This window comes from Saccopteryx bilineata, chromosome 4 (assembly GCF_036850765.1).
Source record: "Saccopteryx bilineata isolate mSacBil1 chromosome 4, mSacBil1_pri_phased_curated, whole genome shotgun sequence".
NCBI classification, from domain to species: domain Eukaryota; kingdom Metazoa; phylum Chordata; class Mammalia; order Chiroptera; family Emballonuridae; genus Saccopteryx; species Saccopteryx bilineata.
The window spans coordinates 167,014,613-167,031,734 of NC_089493.1; the positions used below are offsets into that span (position 1 = coordinate 167,014,613).

At 41.1% G+C, this 17,122-nt stretch overlaps 1 protein-coding gene across 1 annotated transcript in view; it reads right to left on the reverse strand.

Moving 5' to 3' along the window:
- The window catches only part of LOC136335597 (protein diaphanous homolog 1), a 54,572-nt gene extending 37,672 nt beyond the window's left edge, over positions 1-16,900 (reverse strand). Inside the window, exon 1 of the mRNA XM_066276785.1 lies at positions 16,641-16,900. Coding sequence (XP_066132882.1) covers positions 16,641-16,757 — 117 coding nt within the window. The 5' untranslated portion in view covers positions 16,758-16,900. The remainder of the gene's footprint in view (positions 1-16,640) is intronic.
- Positions 16,901-17,122: the final 222 nt, after the last annotated feature.

Below are 17,122 nucleotides of genomic sequence, written 5' to 3' on the forward strand. Positions count from 1 at the left end.
AACAAATCAATATCTCATCTACCATTTACAGAGAAACAAAATATACTGCTCACAAAAATTAGGGGATATTTCAAAATGAACATGAAGCTATAAAATATCCCCTAATTTTTGTGAGCAGTATAGATTCTTTCATCACTACTTATTGGTGCCAACAGCCTACACAGGAGTTGTATAGAACTGAAGTAGCCACTCCAAAGAAGAAAATGAAAGGGAATGAGTATGTCAGAGGAAAAGAAGTCTAAGAGAGATGCACAAATGACAAGGATTGAAAAATATGAACTATAAAGCTAATTTAACATTAGAAAGTTAATTGTGTTTAAGGGAAAGAAAATTGAAGATTATCTAGCAGTCCCCAGGAATAGGAATAGCACATTCATGTTTTCCATGATCATGAAGAAAAGTGCTCGAGAAATAAGACCCCAGCAGTTCATCCACTTAGTTCCACGCTGCCTTGGCAGCCCCGTAGCTAAACTCAGGATTGGCGAGTTAAACTCATAATTCACACAAGAGACAGCAAAGGGAACACAGTGGAGGAGAGTCTAGGATCTTCTATTTCTAACTAAGAGTTCTTTCAGTCTGACCTGTGGTGGCGCAGTCGATAGAATACTGACCTGGAATGCTGAGGTCACTGGTTCAAAACCCTGGGCTTGCCCAGTCAAGGCCCATATGAGAAGCAACTACATTGAGTCGATGCTTCCCACTCCTCCTTCCCCCTCTTCTCTCTCTTTCCCTTTCTCTAAAATTAATAAAAAAAATCTTAAGAAAAAAAGGAGTTCTTTCAATCTGCCCCTGCCTTCCAGAATCAGTCACTTTTTCCTGATACCACCCAGGGAGTCCTGAAAAATTCCAGGCAGTGACCCCTATCAAGCACAAGTTCGAAATGCCATATAAAGAGCATTAGAAAACTGTAATCCATTTCCCGTTTCAATAATATACCTATAGGTTTGAAACAACTTCCTTATAAATTAAAAGCAAAAAACTTAATTTTCCTCACAACTGTCTAAAAATGTTTGTGAGAGTCTGTTTTCCAATTAACCACATTTCCCGACTGTAATTAAAATGAGGAAAAAACTATCTGAAAACAAGGATTCAATCCTCTAACAAAGAGGTCCAAAATATGTTTTATAAACCTCTAATAGTCTAAGAAGGCAAGTCTCTTGAGGGAACTTATGCTGACCACTCAGTTCATCTCGAAGCGCTGGGACTGGCATAGCCTGCATCCTAGATAGCTGATCGCCTAGAGAGAAGGCAAGTCCACTCAGGTTTCACTATTCCAGCTCAGCAGAACAGGTGGAAACCAGGCTGGGAACACTGCATTCTTCCCACAAGTCCATCCAAACAAACTGCCAGCCCCTTGTACTATGAAGCACTCGTGCACTGGGAAAACAAGCTGCCAATAGAGAACATGCCCAGATTCTGAAAGTCCTAGTTTCCTATTAAGGATCACAAGCTGGGGCACACATGTCCATCTCCTTTGCCATCAGGAAAGAGATGCACATATAGTCTGTTATCTGTTGAAAGAACAGTAAGCAAATCTTCCTCCCTTTGAAACATCCTAAGGGTCTGACAAAACTTTACAGTACATATATAGACAATAATAACTAATGTTAACCTATTTTTCCAAAGTTTCAACCTATTTCTCAAGCTTCAAATACTGATACTTGTTCCTTACTCTCTTTACTGCCTGAGTTTAGAGAAGATGGTGAGTGCTCCTTTAAAAATGGGTGTTGTCCATTCATTTGGAAACAGTGACTCAGGAATGCTGTTTCACAATCTCCCGTAGCAACTGTCTTCTTCCATGTTGTGATGTCAGTAGCAGAACACCCCTACTCTTCCTCAAGGGTGAATGTGTGTCTGACACACCCAAGGCCTGATAGACAGGAAGTTCCTGCAGTTGACACTGCTTCTACAAATATACAGACACCAAGTACAAAACCACCCTGTTTTAAATCTCATTCTTATACCCCTTCCTAAATGCTGGTTACACCTTTTTTCCCTTTCCCCACATCATTCCTGAACACACAGAAATAATCACAGCCCAATGATAATAGCAGAATTGATCCAAAAATTACATTACTACTCAAAAAGCCAGACTTGATATTATGAAACCACAGCAAACATTTTTTGACCTTTTACAAATCTAGAATAAGATTTTATTTTGAGGCCCTGGCTGGTTGGCTCAGTGGTAGAGTGTCAGCCCAGTGTGTGGATGTCCTAGGTTTGATTCCCAGTCAGGGCACACAGGAGAGGTACCCATCTGCTTCTCTATCCCTCCCCCGCTCACTTCTCCTCTTCTCTTCTCTACTCTTCTCTTCTCTACTCTTCTCTTCTCTTCTCTTCTCTTCTCCTTCCTTTCCTTCCTTCCTTCCTTCCTTCCTTCCTTCCTTCCTTCCTTCCTTCCTTCCTTCCTTCCTCTCTCTCTCTCTCTCTCTCTCTCTCTCTCTCTCCCCCTTTGCCCCTCCTGCAGCCATGGCTCAATTGGAGCGAGCTGGCCCTGGGAGCTGTGGATGGCTAAATGGCCTCCATCCCAGGTGCCTAAAAGAGCTCAGTTGCTGAGCCACAGAGCAATGCCCCAAATGGGCAGAGCATCACCCCCTAGTGGGCTTGCCAGGTGGATCCTGGTCCGGGTGCCTGTGGGAGTCTGTCTCTGCCTCTCCTCCTCTCACTGAATAAAAAAATAAACAAATAAATAAATAAAATATCTTATTTTGAGAAAATCTTGGGTTGTGGGGAGTGCATGGGGTGAAATATCATTACTCCTCTATCAATATCAGAAATACAAACAAGAGTTAAAATAAGGTCCTCCTTATTTTCTAGCAATCACACTTGTATGGACCTATGTCTAACATAAACATATACAGAACTGCAAGCCAAAGTACTTAAGACTCCAAAGAGATTTCCATATATCATGTATTTTTCTCTTTGCTTCTAAGTATTTAAAAATAACTATAATTTCTGGAAAACAAGGTAGGGGATTGTTTTATTATATATTTCTTTATATATTTCTATGTTCTTAGAAAAATGTGATCACTTTTATAATAAAAATAGATTTCTGCCTGATCAGGCGGTAGCACAGTGGATAGAGCATTAAACTAGGATAGAGCACAGGACCCAGGTTCGAAATGCCGAGGTTGTCGGCTTGAGCACGGGCTCATCCAGCTTGAGCATGGGGTCGCCGGCTTGAATGTGGGATCATAGACATGACCCCATGGTCACTGGCTTGAGCCCAAGGTCGCTGGCTTGAGCAAGGGGTCACTGGCTAAGGCCTCCCAGTCAAGGCACATATGAGAAAGCAATCAATGAACAACTAAGGTGCCGCAACGAAGAATTGATGCTTCTCATCTCTCTCCCTTCCTGTCCGTCTGTCCCTCCCTCTCTAGAAAAAGAAAAAAGATCTCCATTTTCATTTCAAATAAAAGTAGCAGCAATTTTCAATGATTAGAAAACATCTAACACACTATTTTTAAAGCAGAAAGTGTGTAAACTATAATTATAATACTGTAAAAATGTCTGCATAAAGATAAAGACTCGAATATTCAAATAGACAGTAAAAATGAAAAATCAAAATTTGGAATTTAGATATTCTTATTTGCAAAATCTATGTACATGACTTTTCAAGAAAAAGCATAAAAAATCATTAGCACAGCATCTAAAAGCAAAGCAACACCATCCAGTTCCTGCATCCACGATGCCCACTGGTATTACTCTGCTCCAGCAGTACTTTGTTTTAGGAAACATTCTGGCAGGCACAGTTACAAAGTTTAGGGGTGACAATGCAATGTGAGAAAGAATAATGAATAGTTAGTGAAGTCTAAAAGCTAGTTTACCTAATTACATGATCTTGAGAGCAATTTAATACCTCCAGGTCTCAGTGACCTCCTTATTTTAAGATGAGAGAAGGCTGGGTCAGATCATTTCTAGGGTCTCTTCAAAGACCTAAAAGACTGGGCTTGGTTACTACTGCTCTTTTTGAGGGCAGCCCAATGCCTGCTGCTTGCCCGATACTGCATATCCTACAGTGGCTTCTCACCACTTCTTCTTGTGGTTTCAATCACAGGAAACAGACGTCACCCATGGGCCTAGAAGTAACGAACGAGCCCAGGCGGATACAAAGAGCTGCCAACTCAGGCCAACTCCCATCTCTTTAAAATACAAGAATCAAAAAATCACTAGAAACCTCTATGCCTGGGAAGCCTTCGTAAAAACTATCAAAACTAAAAATATCTCTGGATGTCCTATGTAAGCATGATGCAATAATTTTAGAATAGTCCAAAACAACTTTGCTTCTATGGCCAAGTAAAGGAATTGAAGGAACTCCATAGCTAAGGATAGGTGTGTATGAGTTTAAGGAAAAAACAGGGCAATCCTATTACCACCAGCAGTTTTTGTGAAGATCCAGACAAATCCTGAGGAGGTCTTAGTTAATACTCTATGTAAATCTTTCTATAGCCATGAAAGACTGTGATACTAATGGAGTCATATAATATGAAGTTTAGCAATCATTCACTTTAAATGTATGTTAACAATCCCTAGAGCACTGGGTCAAATACTGCTCTCATTTATGATATAAGTTAGTAGCCCCATACTGTGCAAATAAATGCAGAGATTTTTAGTCTTCTAGACAAGTTCCTTCATTAAACACAATACACAAAACTATAAGATACTATCTCTAGAGAAAAAGTATAATCTTTTCTCAAGAGTTCTTCTGGTGGGGTATGGTTACATTAGTGGTTCTCTCTGCCTCATAGTTACCTTGGTGAAAGGATTAATGTTTTCAAAACTGTCAATCTGCTACATTAGGCCACAGAACAGAGAGCCTTGAAAATAATTTCAAGATTCCCAAGACTAACATTAAAAGTAAAATACATAAAAGGATATTACTGCCTGACCTGTAGTGGCGCAGTGGATAAAGCGTCGACCTGGAACGCTGAGGTCGCCGGTTCGAAACCCTGGGCTTGCCCAGTCAAGGCACATATGGGAGTTGATGCTTCCTGCTCCTCCCCTCCCTCTCTCCCCCCTTCTCTAAAATGAATAAATAAAATCTTAAAAAAAAAAAAAAAAAAAAAAAAGAATTAGTACTGCCTGACCAGGTGGTGGCGCAGTGGATGGAGCATCAGACTGGGATGCGGAAGACCCAGGTTCGAGACCCCCGAGGTTGCCAGCTTGAGTGAGGGCTCATCTGGTTTGAGCAAAAGCTCACCAGCTTGGCCCAAGGTCACTGGCTCCAGCAAGGGGTTACTCGGTCTGCTGAAGGCCCGCAGTTAAGGCACATATGAGAAAGCAATCAATGAACAACTAAGGTGTTGCAATGAAAACCTGATGATTGATGCTTCTCATCTCTCTCCATTCCTGTCTGTCTGTCCCTGTCTATCCCTCTCTCTGACACTCTGTAAAAAAAAAAAGATATTACTAACATGAGCTAAACATCACTACGGCCACTAAGGCATCTTAGAAGTTAGATAGGAGATAAGACCCCACCCCCACACAAAAAGGTTGATTTTCTCTCTCTTTCTCTTCTCATTATATCATTTATTTTGCATTCATGAAAGACTAAAGATCATTTCAAATAAGCATGCATTCAAAACCAATACTGTACTACTGCCTGGCCTGTGGTGGTGCAGTGGATAAAGTGTTGACCTAGAATGCTGAGGTCACTAGTTCGAAATCATGGGCTTGCCCAGTCAAGGGACATACAACAAGCAAACAATGAACAGCTAAAGTGAAGCAACTATGAGCTGATACTTCTTGTTCCACTCTCCCCTTCTCTCTGTAAAATAATAAATAAAATCTTTTTAAAAAGAAAGAAAAAACCTAGACTGCACTGTAGTAGAGAATGTTTAGAAGAAACTACAGGGTCCAAAGACTGGCTCGAATTGTTCACACAATGGTATTTTCCACCTGAGCCCATTCATAATTTGGCTAGCTAAAGAGAGTCACATCTTGCTTGACCAGGTAGTATATAGCACTGTAGATAGAGCGTCGGACCCAGGTTCAAGACCCCGAGATCCCCAGCTTGAGCACGGGCTCATCTGGTTTGAGCAAAGCTCACCAGCTTGAGCCCAAGGTTGCTGGCTTGAGCAAGGGGTTACTCAGTCTGCTGTAGCCCCACAGTCAGGGCACATATGAGAAGGCAATCAATGAACAACTAAGGTGTGGCAACAAAGAATTGATGTTTCTCATCTCTCTCCCTTTCTGTCTGTCCCTCTCTCTGACTCTATCTCTGTCTCTGTAAATAAAAATATTTAAAAATTTTTTAAAAAAAGAGTCACATCTTTTTAAATCTAATCTGTCAGTCTGAAAAAGGATGTATTCAAATTGATAGAGACTGGATATTAAACTTAACTCTAAACTCTATCTAGGTAACAGAAATGATTTGCTGGAAACTTAACACTAATCTATTCATGCTCTTGGATATGCTGATTTACTGTCATCATGACACATTCAAATGGCCAAAAATTTCATTAACATTCATCAGGGCATGCTAATTTTCAGTCCTGTTTTCTGTGGGTTTCTACAGAAAGAACACCTAAAAGACTTTCCCAGGGCCCTGACCTGGGCTTAGTGGTAGAGCATTGGCCTGGTGTGCAGGAGTCCCGGGTTCGATTTCCAGCCAGGGCACACAGGAGAAGTGCCTGCTTCTCCACCCCTCCCCCTCTCCTTCCTCTCTGTCTCTCTCTTCCCCTCCCGCAGCCAAGGCTCCACTGGAGCAAAGTTGGCCTGGGCGCTGGGGATGGCTCCATGGCCTCTGCCTCAGGCGCTAGAATGGCTCTGGTTGCAACAGAGCCACGCCCCGGATCAGACGCATGCAGGAGTCTGTCTGACTGCCTCACAGTTTCCAACTTCAGAAAAATACAAAACAACAACAACAACAACAAAACAACTTTCCCAGTACTACCCTGACTGAGTAGTTCAGTTGGTTCGAGCACCATCCCACTATGCCAAAGTTGCAGGTTCAATCCCAGGTCAGGCCACATATAAGGGTCAACCAATGTATGCATAAATAAGTGGAACAGCAGGTTGATGTTTCTCTCTCTCTAAAATGAATTTAAAATACGGTTTTTAAAAGACCTTCCCAGGAGTAAAATAATCTCTGCGAAGTGGCTTCACCTTTCTTAAATGATTTATCTCCTCTAACCCTCTTGACTTGTATAACCAGGCCATTTCACACCTCTTGACTTCTATAACCCAGCCACACATTCATACTTATGAGCCTCTGTTCACACTGCTCCCCATCCCATGAAATCCCTTCCTCTCTTCTCTACGAATCTTTTGATTTCCTTCCAGGACCTGTCATACCCCCCATCTTCTATAAAATTAATAACCACTGTCCACGAGTCTCTAATTTTACAAGAAAAGACCAAGAAAAGTGGAGTGACTTGCCCAGAGTTCACATGGTTAATCAGCAAAGTCAGACTAAGCACAATATATGGAAAGAATACCACAGTGGGAGTGGGGATAGGGGTTCTAGTCCTAAGTCTAGTTGTAAATTTGGACAGATCATTTCTCTAGGTCCATATTTCTTAATCCATAAAATAAGGGGTTTGAATTAAAAGGAGTTTTCAGTATCCTTTTCACCTCTAGCAGTCTAAGATTCTGAAACCCAGGTCCACTGACTCTCAGTCCAGTAATCGTTCCACTTAATTTCTTCATGTCTCTGAATTTCTACAACTTTTTTTTTCTTTTTTTTTTAATTAATTTATTTATTTATTCATTTTTAGAGAGGAGAGAGAGAGACAGAGAGGGAGAGAGAGGAGAGAGACCGAGAGAGAGAAGGGGGAGGAGCTGGAAGCATCAACTCCCATATGTGCCTTGACCAGGCAAGCCCAGGATTTCGAACCGACGACCTCAGCATTTCCAGGTCGGTGCCCTATCCACTGCACCACCACAGGTCAGGCCAATTTCTACAACTTTTAAAGTCTCTGTACATAGCCTTAGAGCTTTCCCTACTCGTCTTCTGCAAACATGGCTGGCAAACATGGCTGAGATTACAATCTTTTAAAAAGCAAGGGCTGAACCTGATAGGACAGCCACATGACTTCTTGATCTTCAGCCTTTTGGCTAGGGTACATCCATGTAGATTCAGACAAACAAGAGAAACTATTCTCTACTCTTTGTAAGTCATACAGTAAAGCCCTAGTTCCGGGTACCTGGATCTCTGTGGTAATGTTAATTATTAAACACAGACACATAACTGCCAGATCTAAATAACAAACTTCTGCAGTCCCCAGACTCAGAAAAGACTCTGGAATCAGCCAATTGCAACCCTTACAGTCAAGTGTCAGGGCCAAGAAGAGAGACCTTTAAGAATGCTGTATGCCAATTCTAAAATATAGAAAAAACAACGAGAGATAGTCAGGCAACAGCTTCCTCCTCCCTCCACCTCCTCTGTCAACACTACTTGCTACTCTCAGCAATTTAAACAACTAAAATTCCTGACAGGTGATGCTGTTAGAGCTGTTCTACTTACAAAGGAGATAAGATTACATTTCAAAAACTAATTTAGACAACTTCTTAAGAACCTACAGGTCAGGGAAAGGATAGGTTTTGCACACCGTGTAACAGTTATTTTTCATGACTAACATAAGAAAGGTTTGATTAAGGTTCTTGCAAAGGTTTCAAAGTCTAAATTACTAATGCAAAAAGCAGTTAGGCATTTAGCCATAGCACTTGGTATGTATAGACCCAACACTTCTTTCCAACCAATTGAACTGGAGAAGAACCCAGTTTTAATGGACTGAAGTTGTCAAAGGACTCTAAAGAGATACCATCAAAGCTGTCTAAGACATTCCTAGCAGTGAATACCTTTTTATACCGCAGGTGCAAAAACTGGACACATGGAAGCTGTCTGTACAATGAGGTGAATAAGAACAGGGGATTTTGTTTTTTTAATTTTTCTTTATTTTTTATTAATTTTTAGAGAAAGGGGGGAGAGAGACAGAGAGAAGGAAAGAGGGGGGAGAAACAGGAAGCGTCAACTCATAGTAGTTGCTCCCTGTATGTGCCTTGACCAGGCAAGCCCAGGGATTTGAACCGGCGACCTCAGTGTTCCAGGTCGATGCTGTATCCACTGCGCCACCACAGGTCAAGCTGTTTTTGTTTTTAAATCAGCTAGACCTAGGTTTGAATCCAATTCTATGGCCTAAAGCAAGTTGCTTGATCTCACTGAATTTCTGTTTAATTACCTATAAAATGGGAATTACAACAGTGCCTATTTTATAAGGTTGATGTAGAGATGGATCTAAAGCTCTTTAGCACAGCTAGAGCTATAGTCATATGCAACAATTGTTATTACTATTGTTACTGTTACTGTTATTGTTATTATTATACCCTTGTCTTTCTAGTCTGTAATGAATCAATCTTCCTACCTATAAAAATGCTGAACATTCATTAATATTTATAGATAGGTATTATACAACTTGTAGCATACTGAATACATGAAAAAAAAAGTTTTTTAACACCATATAAGATGAAAATGTTTCCAGGATAAATGTGATCTCAAAGGTCCCTGATCCTAAAAGTACCAGAAATATTCTGTCTTGTCTACAAATGAAAATTAAACCCCAAAGAGAATGTGTGGAATATAACTCACATATCCACAATGGAAAACAGAATTTAAGAGCTAAACCTATAAAACTTAAAAACAGAAAAGAAAACCTAGTGACCATAATTTTAGCAAAGATTTTTGAAATGTGACACAAAAAATAAAAAGGGAAAAAAATTGGACTTCATCAAAATTAAGCACTTTTGTGTTTAATTAGACACTTTAAAAATACACTGTTAACATGAAAGGGCAAGTCAGAGGAAGAAGAAAATAGCTGCAAAACCTATATATCACAAAGGACTGGTATTTAAACTATAAAATAAAAATTTTTTTAAATGGGCAAATTTTGAACAGACACTTCAAGGAAGATATACAGTTAGCAAAAACACACATGAAAAGAGGCTCGATATCATCAAGGCAATGCAAGTTAAAGTCAGACAGAGAGACTACTATATACCCACTAGGATGACTAAATTTTAAGACTGATCATACCAAGAGTAGGCAAGAAATTGGAATTCATATATTGCTTGTGAGAATATAAAGTGGTACAATCACTTTGGAAAACAAGCAATTTCTTTAAAAAGTTAAACATAGCCCTACCATATAACCTAGTCATTATGCTCTTAGGTATTTACAAAAGAAAAATGAAGGCATATGTCCAGACAAAAACTTGTATACTAATGTGCACAGAAAAAAAAAAAAAAAAACAACCTAGAAACAACCCAAATACCTACCAACAGGTAAATGAATAAACAAATTATAGTAAATCCATACAATATAATACTAGTCAGCAATAAAAAATGAGCTATTAGTAAATGTAACAATATATATTATGCTTAAAGAAGACAGAAAAGCAGGTTCATAGTGTGCAATTCTATTTACATAAACTTGTGAAAGTGGGTTCATAGTGTGTGATTCTAGTTACATAAACTTCTAAAACATACAAACTAGTCTATAGCTACAGAAAGCAATTCAGTGGTTACCTTGGGATGGGAGCCCATGGAGGGGGGAGGAGAGATTATAAAAGGGCAGGAGGAAACTTTTGAGGGTACTGGATATATTCATTATCTTTACTGTGGTAATAATGGTTTCACAAATTGTATTCTAAATATATACAGTTTACTGTACATTAATTATACATTAATAAAGCTGTAAATAGCCTGACCTGTGGTGGTGCAGTGGATAAAACATCAACCTGGAATGTTGAGGTCACTAGTTTGAAAACCTGGGCTTGCCTGGTCAAGGTATATATGGGAGTTGATACTTCTTGCTCTCCCCTCCATTCCTCTCTAAAAATCTTAAAAATCTTAAAAAAAAAAAAAAAAAAAAAAAAAGCTGTATGGGGAGCAGGAAGTGATGTCCAAAGGCTCTATGGCACACAAAAAATGGTGAAGACCTCGGACTAAACTGTGAGCTACTCCAGGGGGAAAAAGGGGGGGGGGGTATCTTTTTCACTTGATCCTAAAGTTCTAACAAAAATAAATACATAAATAAAGCAACTATATGTGAGATGTAGGCCCACTACCAAGGTATCCTCCTTGGTTTTCTATGACCTTTAGGATGAAAGTAGTTTTATAAATCACCCTCTGTTTGGTCCGTAAAGTATTTTAAATCTTAAGTGAAAATACAAATCCTATGCTTACACATAGGACTATTCCTAAAACAGGAAATAAGTCACATAATCAGAAATCCAGAAAAACAATCCAGGACATCATATATTCTACCTGTATCCGCTACCGTAACACAACACCAAAGTTGCTACCGCCTAAGGACCACTTAGAACCACCACTGAAGATGGAATTCCCCATCTTCCATGTAAGAATGTTTCCGCATAGACAGCCTGTTTTTTCTCTTTTCCCTCTCAGCTTCATAGCTTCTGGCGTATCTGTTCCTCTTACACAATCCATTTCTACTACTCTAGCTATTCCAAGATCCTGAAATTTACTAAAGGAAATGTAGAATCCAAAATTCCTGCTGCTCTTCTTCCATTCATTTATCCAATTTCCACCCCTTAGCCCCTGATGCTTCCAACCTACAAGGGTAAGAAAAATTGCTGCACTGAGTGGGTGTTTGGGATTGATGGCATTTTAAGTCCCTTCCGACTCTAAAATTTAAGACTGCCATTCATAGCAAGCTTTACTAATGAATGAAAGTAAGAATTTCAGAGTTGGAAGAATAATGATTCACCCAGTTATCCTGTAATTGGTAGTAAAAATTCAATAAAATGCTAGTCTTGATATTCTCTTTTCCTTCAGTAATTCTTTTACTTCCTTAAAAAGGGCCCCTTGATTCTAAAATCTTTGTTTAAAAAGGAAGTTTTAGTCAGACCTGTGGTGGCGCAGTAGATTAAGCATTGACCTGCAACGCTGAGGACACTGGTTCGAAACCTCTGGCTTGTCTGGTCAAGGCACATATAGAAGTTGATACTTCCTGTTCCTCCGCCCTGCTCTCTCTGTCTCCCTTTGTAAAATGAATAAAAATTTTAAAAAAAAGAAAGTTTGAAAAAAAGCTAAAATATGTTCATAGTCATTAAAATACTCTTTACTTCTCAATTTTAGCTTTGAGGTTTTAAGAAATTTTAGTTATCAACAGTTTTTACTGCTCCTGATTCCTCAAAAGCCTGTCTTATTCATGAAACTTGAACCAGACCTATAGAAGCAGGGAGGGAATAAAAACACAGAGGGAGGCAAGGGAGAGCACCGGCTTTGTCTCACCTAACCCCACTAGTAGCAAACTCCCATTTTGCTGGTTAGCAAGAGGTGAATATTTTTTCCAAGTGCTTTTAAATAAAAATTACGGGGGCTAGGAAGCTCAACATAAGAAATAAAAACACTTTAGTAATACAAAGTTTGTTTCAAAATGGGGATGCTTTTGGTAGCTTGAGTGATTACAGTTAACCAAAACATAAAATGGGAGAAAACCCACCTGCACATACAAACCCTATATAATACCTAGTATCTCTTGTTAACAAACATAATTTTAACCTATTCTTCTAAATCATGTCTGGCATAATCTTATCATTTAAGTCTCTATTACATTCCACTGAAAATATAACACTCTCCAAAAATAACTTGGCAATCCATTTATAAAATACACCAAGGCCCCCAGGGAATAGCAAAAGGTTATTCTATCACACAGGAAATAAAAATGAATCTACTTTGACCCATACACCCATCAACAAAGTTAAATCACCTGACCTGTGGTGGCCCAGTGGATAAAGTGTTAACCTGGAACGCTGAGGTCACCAGTTCAAGACACTGGGCTTGCCTGGTCAAGGGATATATGGGAGCTGATACTTCCTGCTCTTCCCTCTTTCTCTCTCTCTCCCCCTTCCCTTCTCTAAAATAAAGAAATAAAATCTTAAAAAACTGTATTAGAAAAACAAAGTTAAATCACTTCTCACTTATTACTCTTCTCATGGCTTTTATAATAAATATAATTTATAGGTAAAATAATATTCTCAGCTCTTTTTATAAAAGTATTTCAACATTTACCAACTTTCCCAAAGCAGAGATTTTAATTCACAGGCATTCTCTGAGGGAGAATTTCCTTTGAGACAAGTACATGTAACATTATCAAGTGGATCTTGGGCTACCTTTAAAGAAGAGGCAGGAAAAAAGGCAGAAATTTTTAAGGTATCATCCTGTCATTTCAAGCATCTCAATAACATTCCTGTAGGCTTCCCTCTCTCCAAACTAAGTAATCCCTGTGTTTATTATCATCTTTCAAAAAATAACACATGACCTGTACAAAGCTCTCTGTATACTCCTTGGATTTCTGTGAACTTTTGTATCAAAGTTGAGATCTCCTTTAAGAAAAGAGACAAAGAAATCTGCATGAACAACTCCACTTCTTTTATTTCTCTATCTCTCCTGGTATCTGCTTAAAAGCCTGCCTGGCATGCTCACCTTTGCTCTCATTTTGGACAGGGGTCTGTAGCTAAATGTTTACACTTTCACTATCGCTTTGCTTTTAAAAGGGCATGAAACTGCAACCTGATAAAATTCAACACAGGCATCCAAAATTAAACAAGATTTTAAAAATTACCTTCTATTTTCTCTAATCCCACACTGAAATTTCTGTTTTACAAAGTTATGCTCCTAGCTGATTCAGGAAGCATTATTCTTTCTTAGAACATAGCAATCAAGTTCTTGATTGTATGGAAAGACATGGAGTCCATAAAATGCAGGAATACTCTGCACCTCCTAACATGCTAGTTATATTTACTCCCCTTATATAATATATTCACAAATCAGTCTATTTGGCACCCACATTCATCACTGCTGAAAACTCAGAAAACACTTTGTTCATTTGGAATTTTTATTTTCCTTCATCTTAAGGACTTCTAAAAGGAACTAGAATAATGCTCAAGAAGGGATTATGTTCACGACCCAGAAGATAGACTCATGAAGAACCAAGGGGGAATACCAGGGAGCCTGGCTTCAACCACATTTTAAAAATATGGCCAACCACTTTTTCAACTTATTCCATCTCCTTTCCACACAAAATGCCTCATAGAGTATGAGCAGATCTTTGGCAATTTGTGAGCTCTGTGTTCTCATCAGCTGATCTATACTTAGAACCTGCATATGCCTAGAAAGAGGTGGGATCAGTAACCCCTCAGATGCAAACAAATAACCTTCGGGCACACTAAGAACAAGCCAGTGCAGTTTTATAAAGTACATTCTTAATGGAGTTCCAGAGGACACATAACTCTAGAAAAGGTGGAGGAGGCGAAACAGTTTTGAGTTCACTTCTAGCCTGTAATTCAAGAAAACGAAGCCATGGGTAACAAAAGCACACCAGCAATCTCGCCCACTGCACCCACCCACGTATGCATGCACAAAGAGAAGGGAATTGCAATTCTCTGCCTGGTCTCTCCTTTCCATAGTGTTCATAAAAAGATCAATGAGGAAGATGGAATATTCTGATTGATGCCTTGAGGTATGTTAAAGTTGGCAATAAAGAGGTTGAGCAGCACTGCTTTCCTGGAAACCTTCCAATCCCCTAGGTGTAAAGGCAATTCTCCTCCCTACCTGTGCTACATGTTTTTAAAAATTCAGCGTGTTAAGGGTTAAGACCAACACCTCTGAAAGAAAAAGAGAACTTGGTTCAGCTCCACCCTCCCTAAAGCAAATACCAATAACTCTGAGCCAAATCCACTCAGCATGTACAAGACTTCATGGACATGCCAAAAAAACAGGTGAAAGGGAGTTGTTTCCTCAGGTATTTCACCTCTCAACATCACTTGCACTTCATAGATTTCACACATTTGTGAAAGACACAAACGTCAGGTAAAACAAAAGCACGTATAAAATTCTATTAAAGACTTGAGAAACATTTACAAGTTACAGAGGTCACTATAAATAAGCAGGAATAGCTGGAATTGGGTGAGGGAGGTCAAACAGTACCCATGGAAACAAAACCAAAACAAAAAGATCCGGAAACAGAAAGAATATGGGCCTTAGACCTTAAGTCTGAGAAAGAAAGCACTTCACCTAAGGGTCGATTCTTATCCTAAAGAAACATAGGAAAATGTTGCTTTAGTTACCACAGGGGAGGGTCATCATTACCACTAATCCTACACTTCTGGGAAAAAAGACGTTTGGCCAGAGCCAGATAATAACAGTTACCAACAACCTGTAAGTCACTGCAAAGGACAGCCCAGAAGCACCTGTCTTGCTAGCAATACGTAGGAAGAAATGAGTCACTATTTTAATTCTGCTTAGTACTCTCCACATCTCAACACTCTAGGTCCCAAGGCAACATTTTCTTCCTGATTCTATCACTTTCTCAATTTTCTTCCCAAACTTGCAGAGTTGGGTCAGAATGCTAAGGGATGGAGGGAAGAGAAAAGAGAAAAAAAAAGAGGAAAGAGTAGGAACCTATTTGGTTAGTAGAAAAAGGTTCTGGGGTGGAGGTGTAATTACCTGGACGAGAGGACTGAAAACTACAGTTACAACTAGCAAATGACTATTAAGATCAGACCCTTTCCTTCTCTTGGACAATGTCCCATCACTTTCAAAGCTTTTTCAGTAAAAAACAAACAAATAGCTCCCTGGAGAGAGGAGAAAACCAAAGATTTAGTGTGAGTAAGGGTAATGAAATACAATAGGGTTACATGAATATCAGTATTTCTTCAGATTCTGATTGGAAGTAATGGGCACCTGTACAAAGCTATACTCTCCAACAGGTAGATGCCAGTCGCCCTGGGGCACAGGAGTTGGCAGAAGAGTTGAGAAGCCGGTTATCACAGGAAATATAAAGAATTCAATTCAATTGCTCACAAACTTCTTGGACTTGCAGTCTAATTTCCTCCCCGTGGGGGAGGTTTATCACCATCCTAGGTCAAGAAAGACATAACCATGAGAAGTTCTAAGCCCCTGAAAAGTGACAAGCAACAGGGTAAAGTAACAGGTTCTCTGAATAGAGAAATACTGGGAAGAAGATTAACGTTATGGCCAATGACCATAGGATCTGGGCAGGAACCCATTCCCGCAATCGCAAGGACAAACGTTCAAGGGAAGGTAGGGCCCAAGTCAGGTAACATTCCTGAGAGGACGGATTATTAGGTGACACCGGGCTGAGGGCCCAGAGAGGGCTGGGCGAGAGGAAAGTTAGCAGGTGAAAGCGATCAATCTTGGGGGAAGGAAGTGACCTTTGAGAGAACCAAATAAAATAACAAAAAAGGGGGAAAGGGTAACAGGAGAAAAGGGACTCAGGAAAGCACAGACGACTAAGATAGAGAAGGCGTGTTCGGGTAATAGAGGAAGAAGAAAGGAAGTGGGGCTGAGAGGAAAGAGATGGGGATGAGACCCGCCGGGTATGGGGGCGAAGGGCAGAGCGTGCGGGCCGTCGGGTGAAGGAGGCTCCGAGGTTGCCGGGGCAAGAGCCGGGTGAGACTCCGGGGCTCCCCGAGGTCCTGGAGGGGTAGGATGGCGGGCTGCGGAGCCCTGGAGCCAGCAGAACGAGGAAGGGAAGCGCGGGGGCGGCTCCCTAGAGACAGGCGTGCATCCCCGGGGCCGACTGCGGGGATCCCCGGGGTCCAGAGGGCGGTTACCGGGCCCGGCTGAGAGAACCAGGTGGGAAGGACACTCACAAATTTCTTGGATTTGCCGCCGTCGCCGCCGGCCGCAGGCAGTTCGTCCGGGCTCCGGCCCTTCTTCTTGTCCCGGGTCCCGCGGCCGGGTCCCAGGCCCCCGCCGGGTGGCTCCATGTCCAGGTTCGAGCTGGCTGGTGACCCCGCGCCTAACACCACTCCCGCCCGGCTGATCCCAGCCCGCAGCCGCTGCTGCTGCCGCCGCTGCCGCCGCCCAGCAGCTCTTCAGCCCGCCGCCGCGCCCCGCCTTATTAGCATGCCGAGCTGCGCGCGCCTCATGAATATACAACGGTGACGCCTCGCTCCCGCCCGCCCGCCCCACTTCCGCCCGAATCCGCAGCCCCTACCAATGGATGAAGGGAGGGGGGTGGAGGGAAGCCGCGGAAGCGCTCTACCTGCCCGGCGGGCCTAACCACTCGGACCTACGTCGGGGAGCGGGGGGAGTGACGAGTGGGCGGTGCAACCTCTCAGGCTGCAACCCG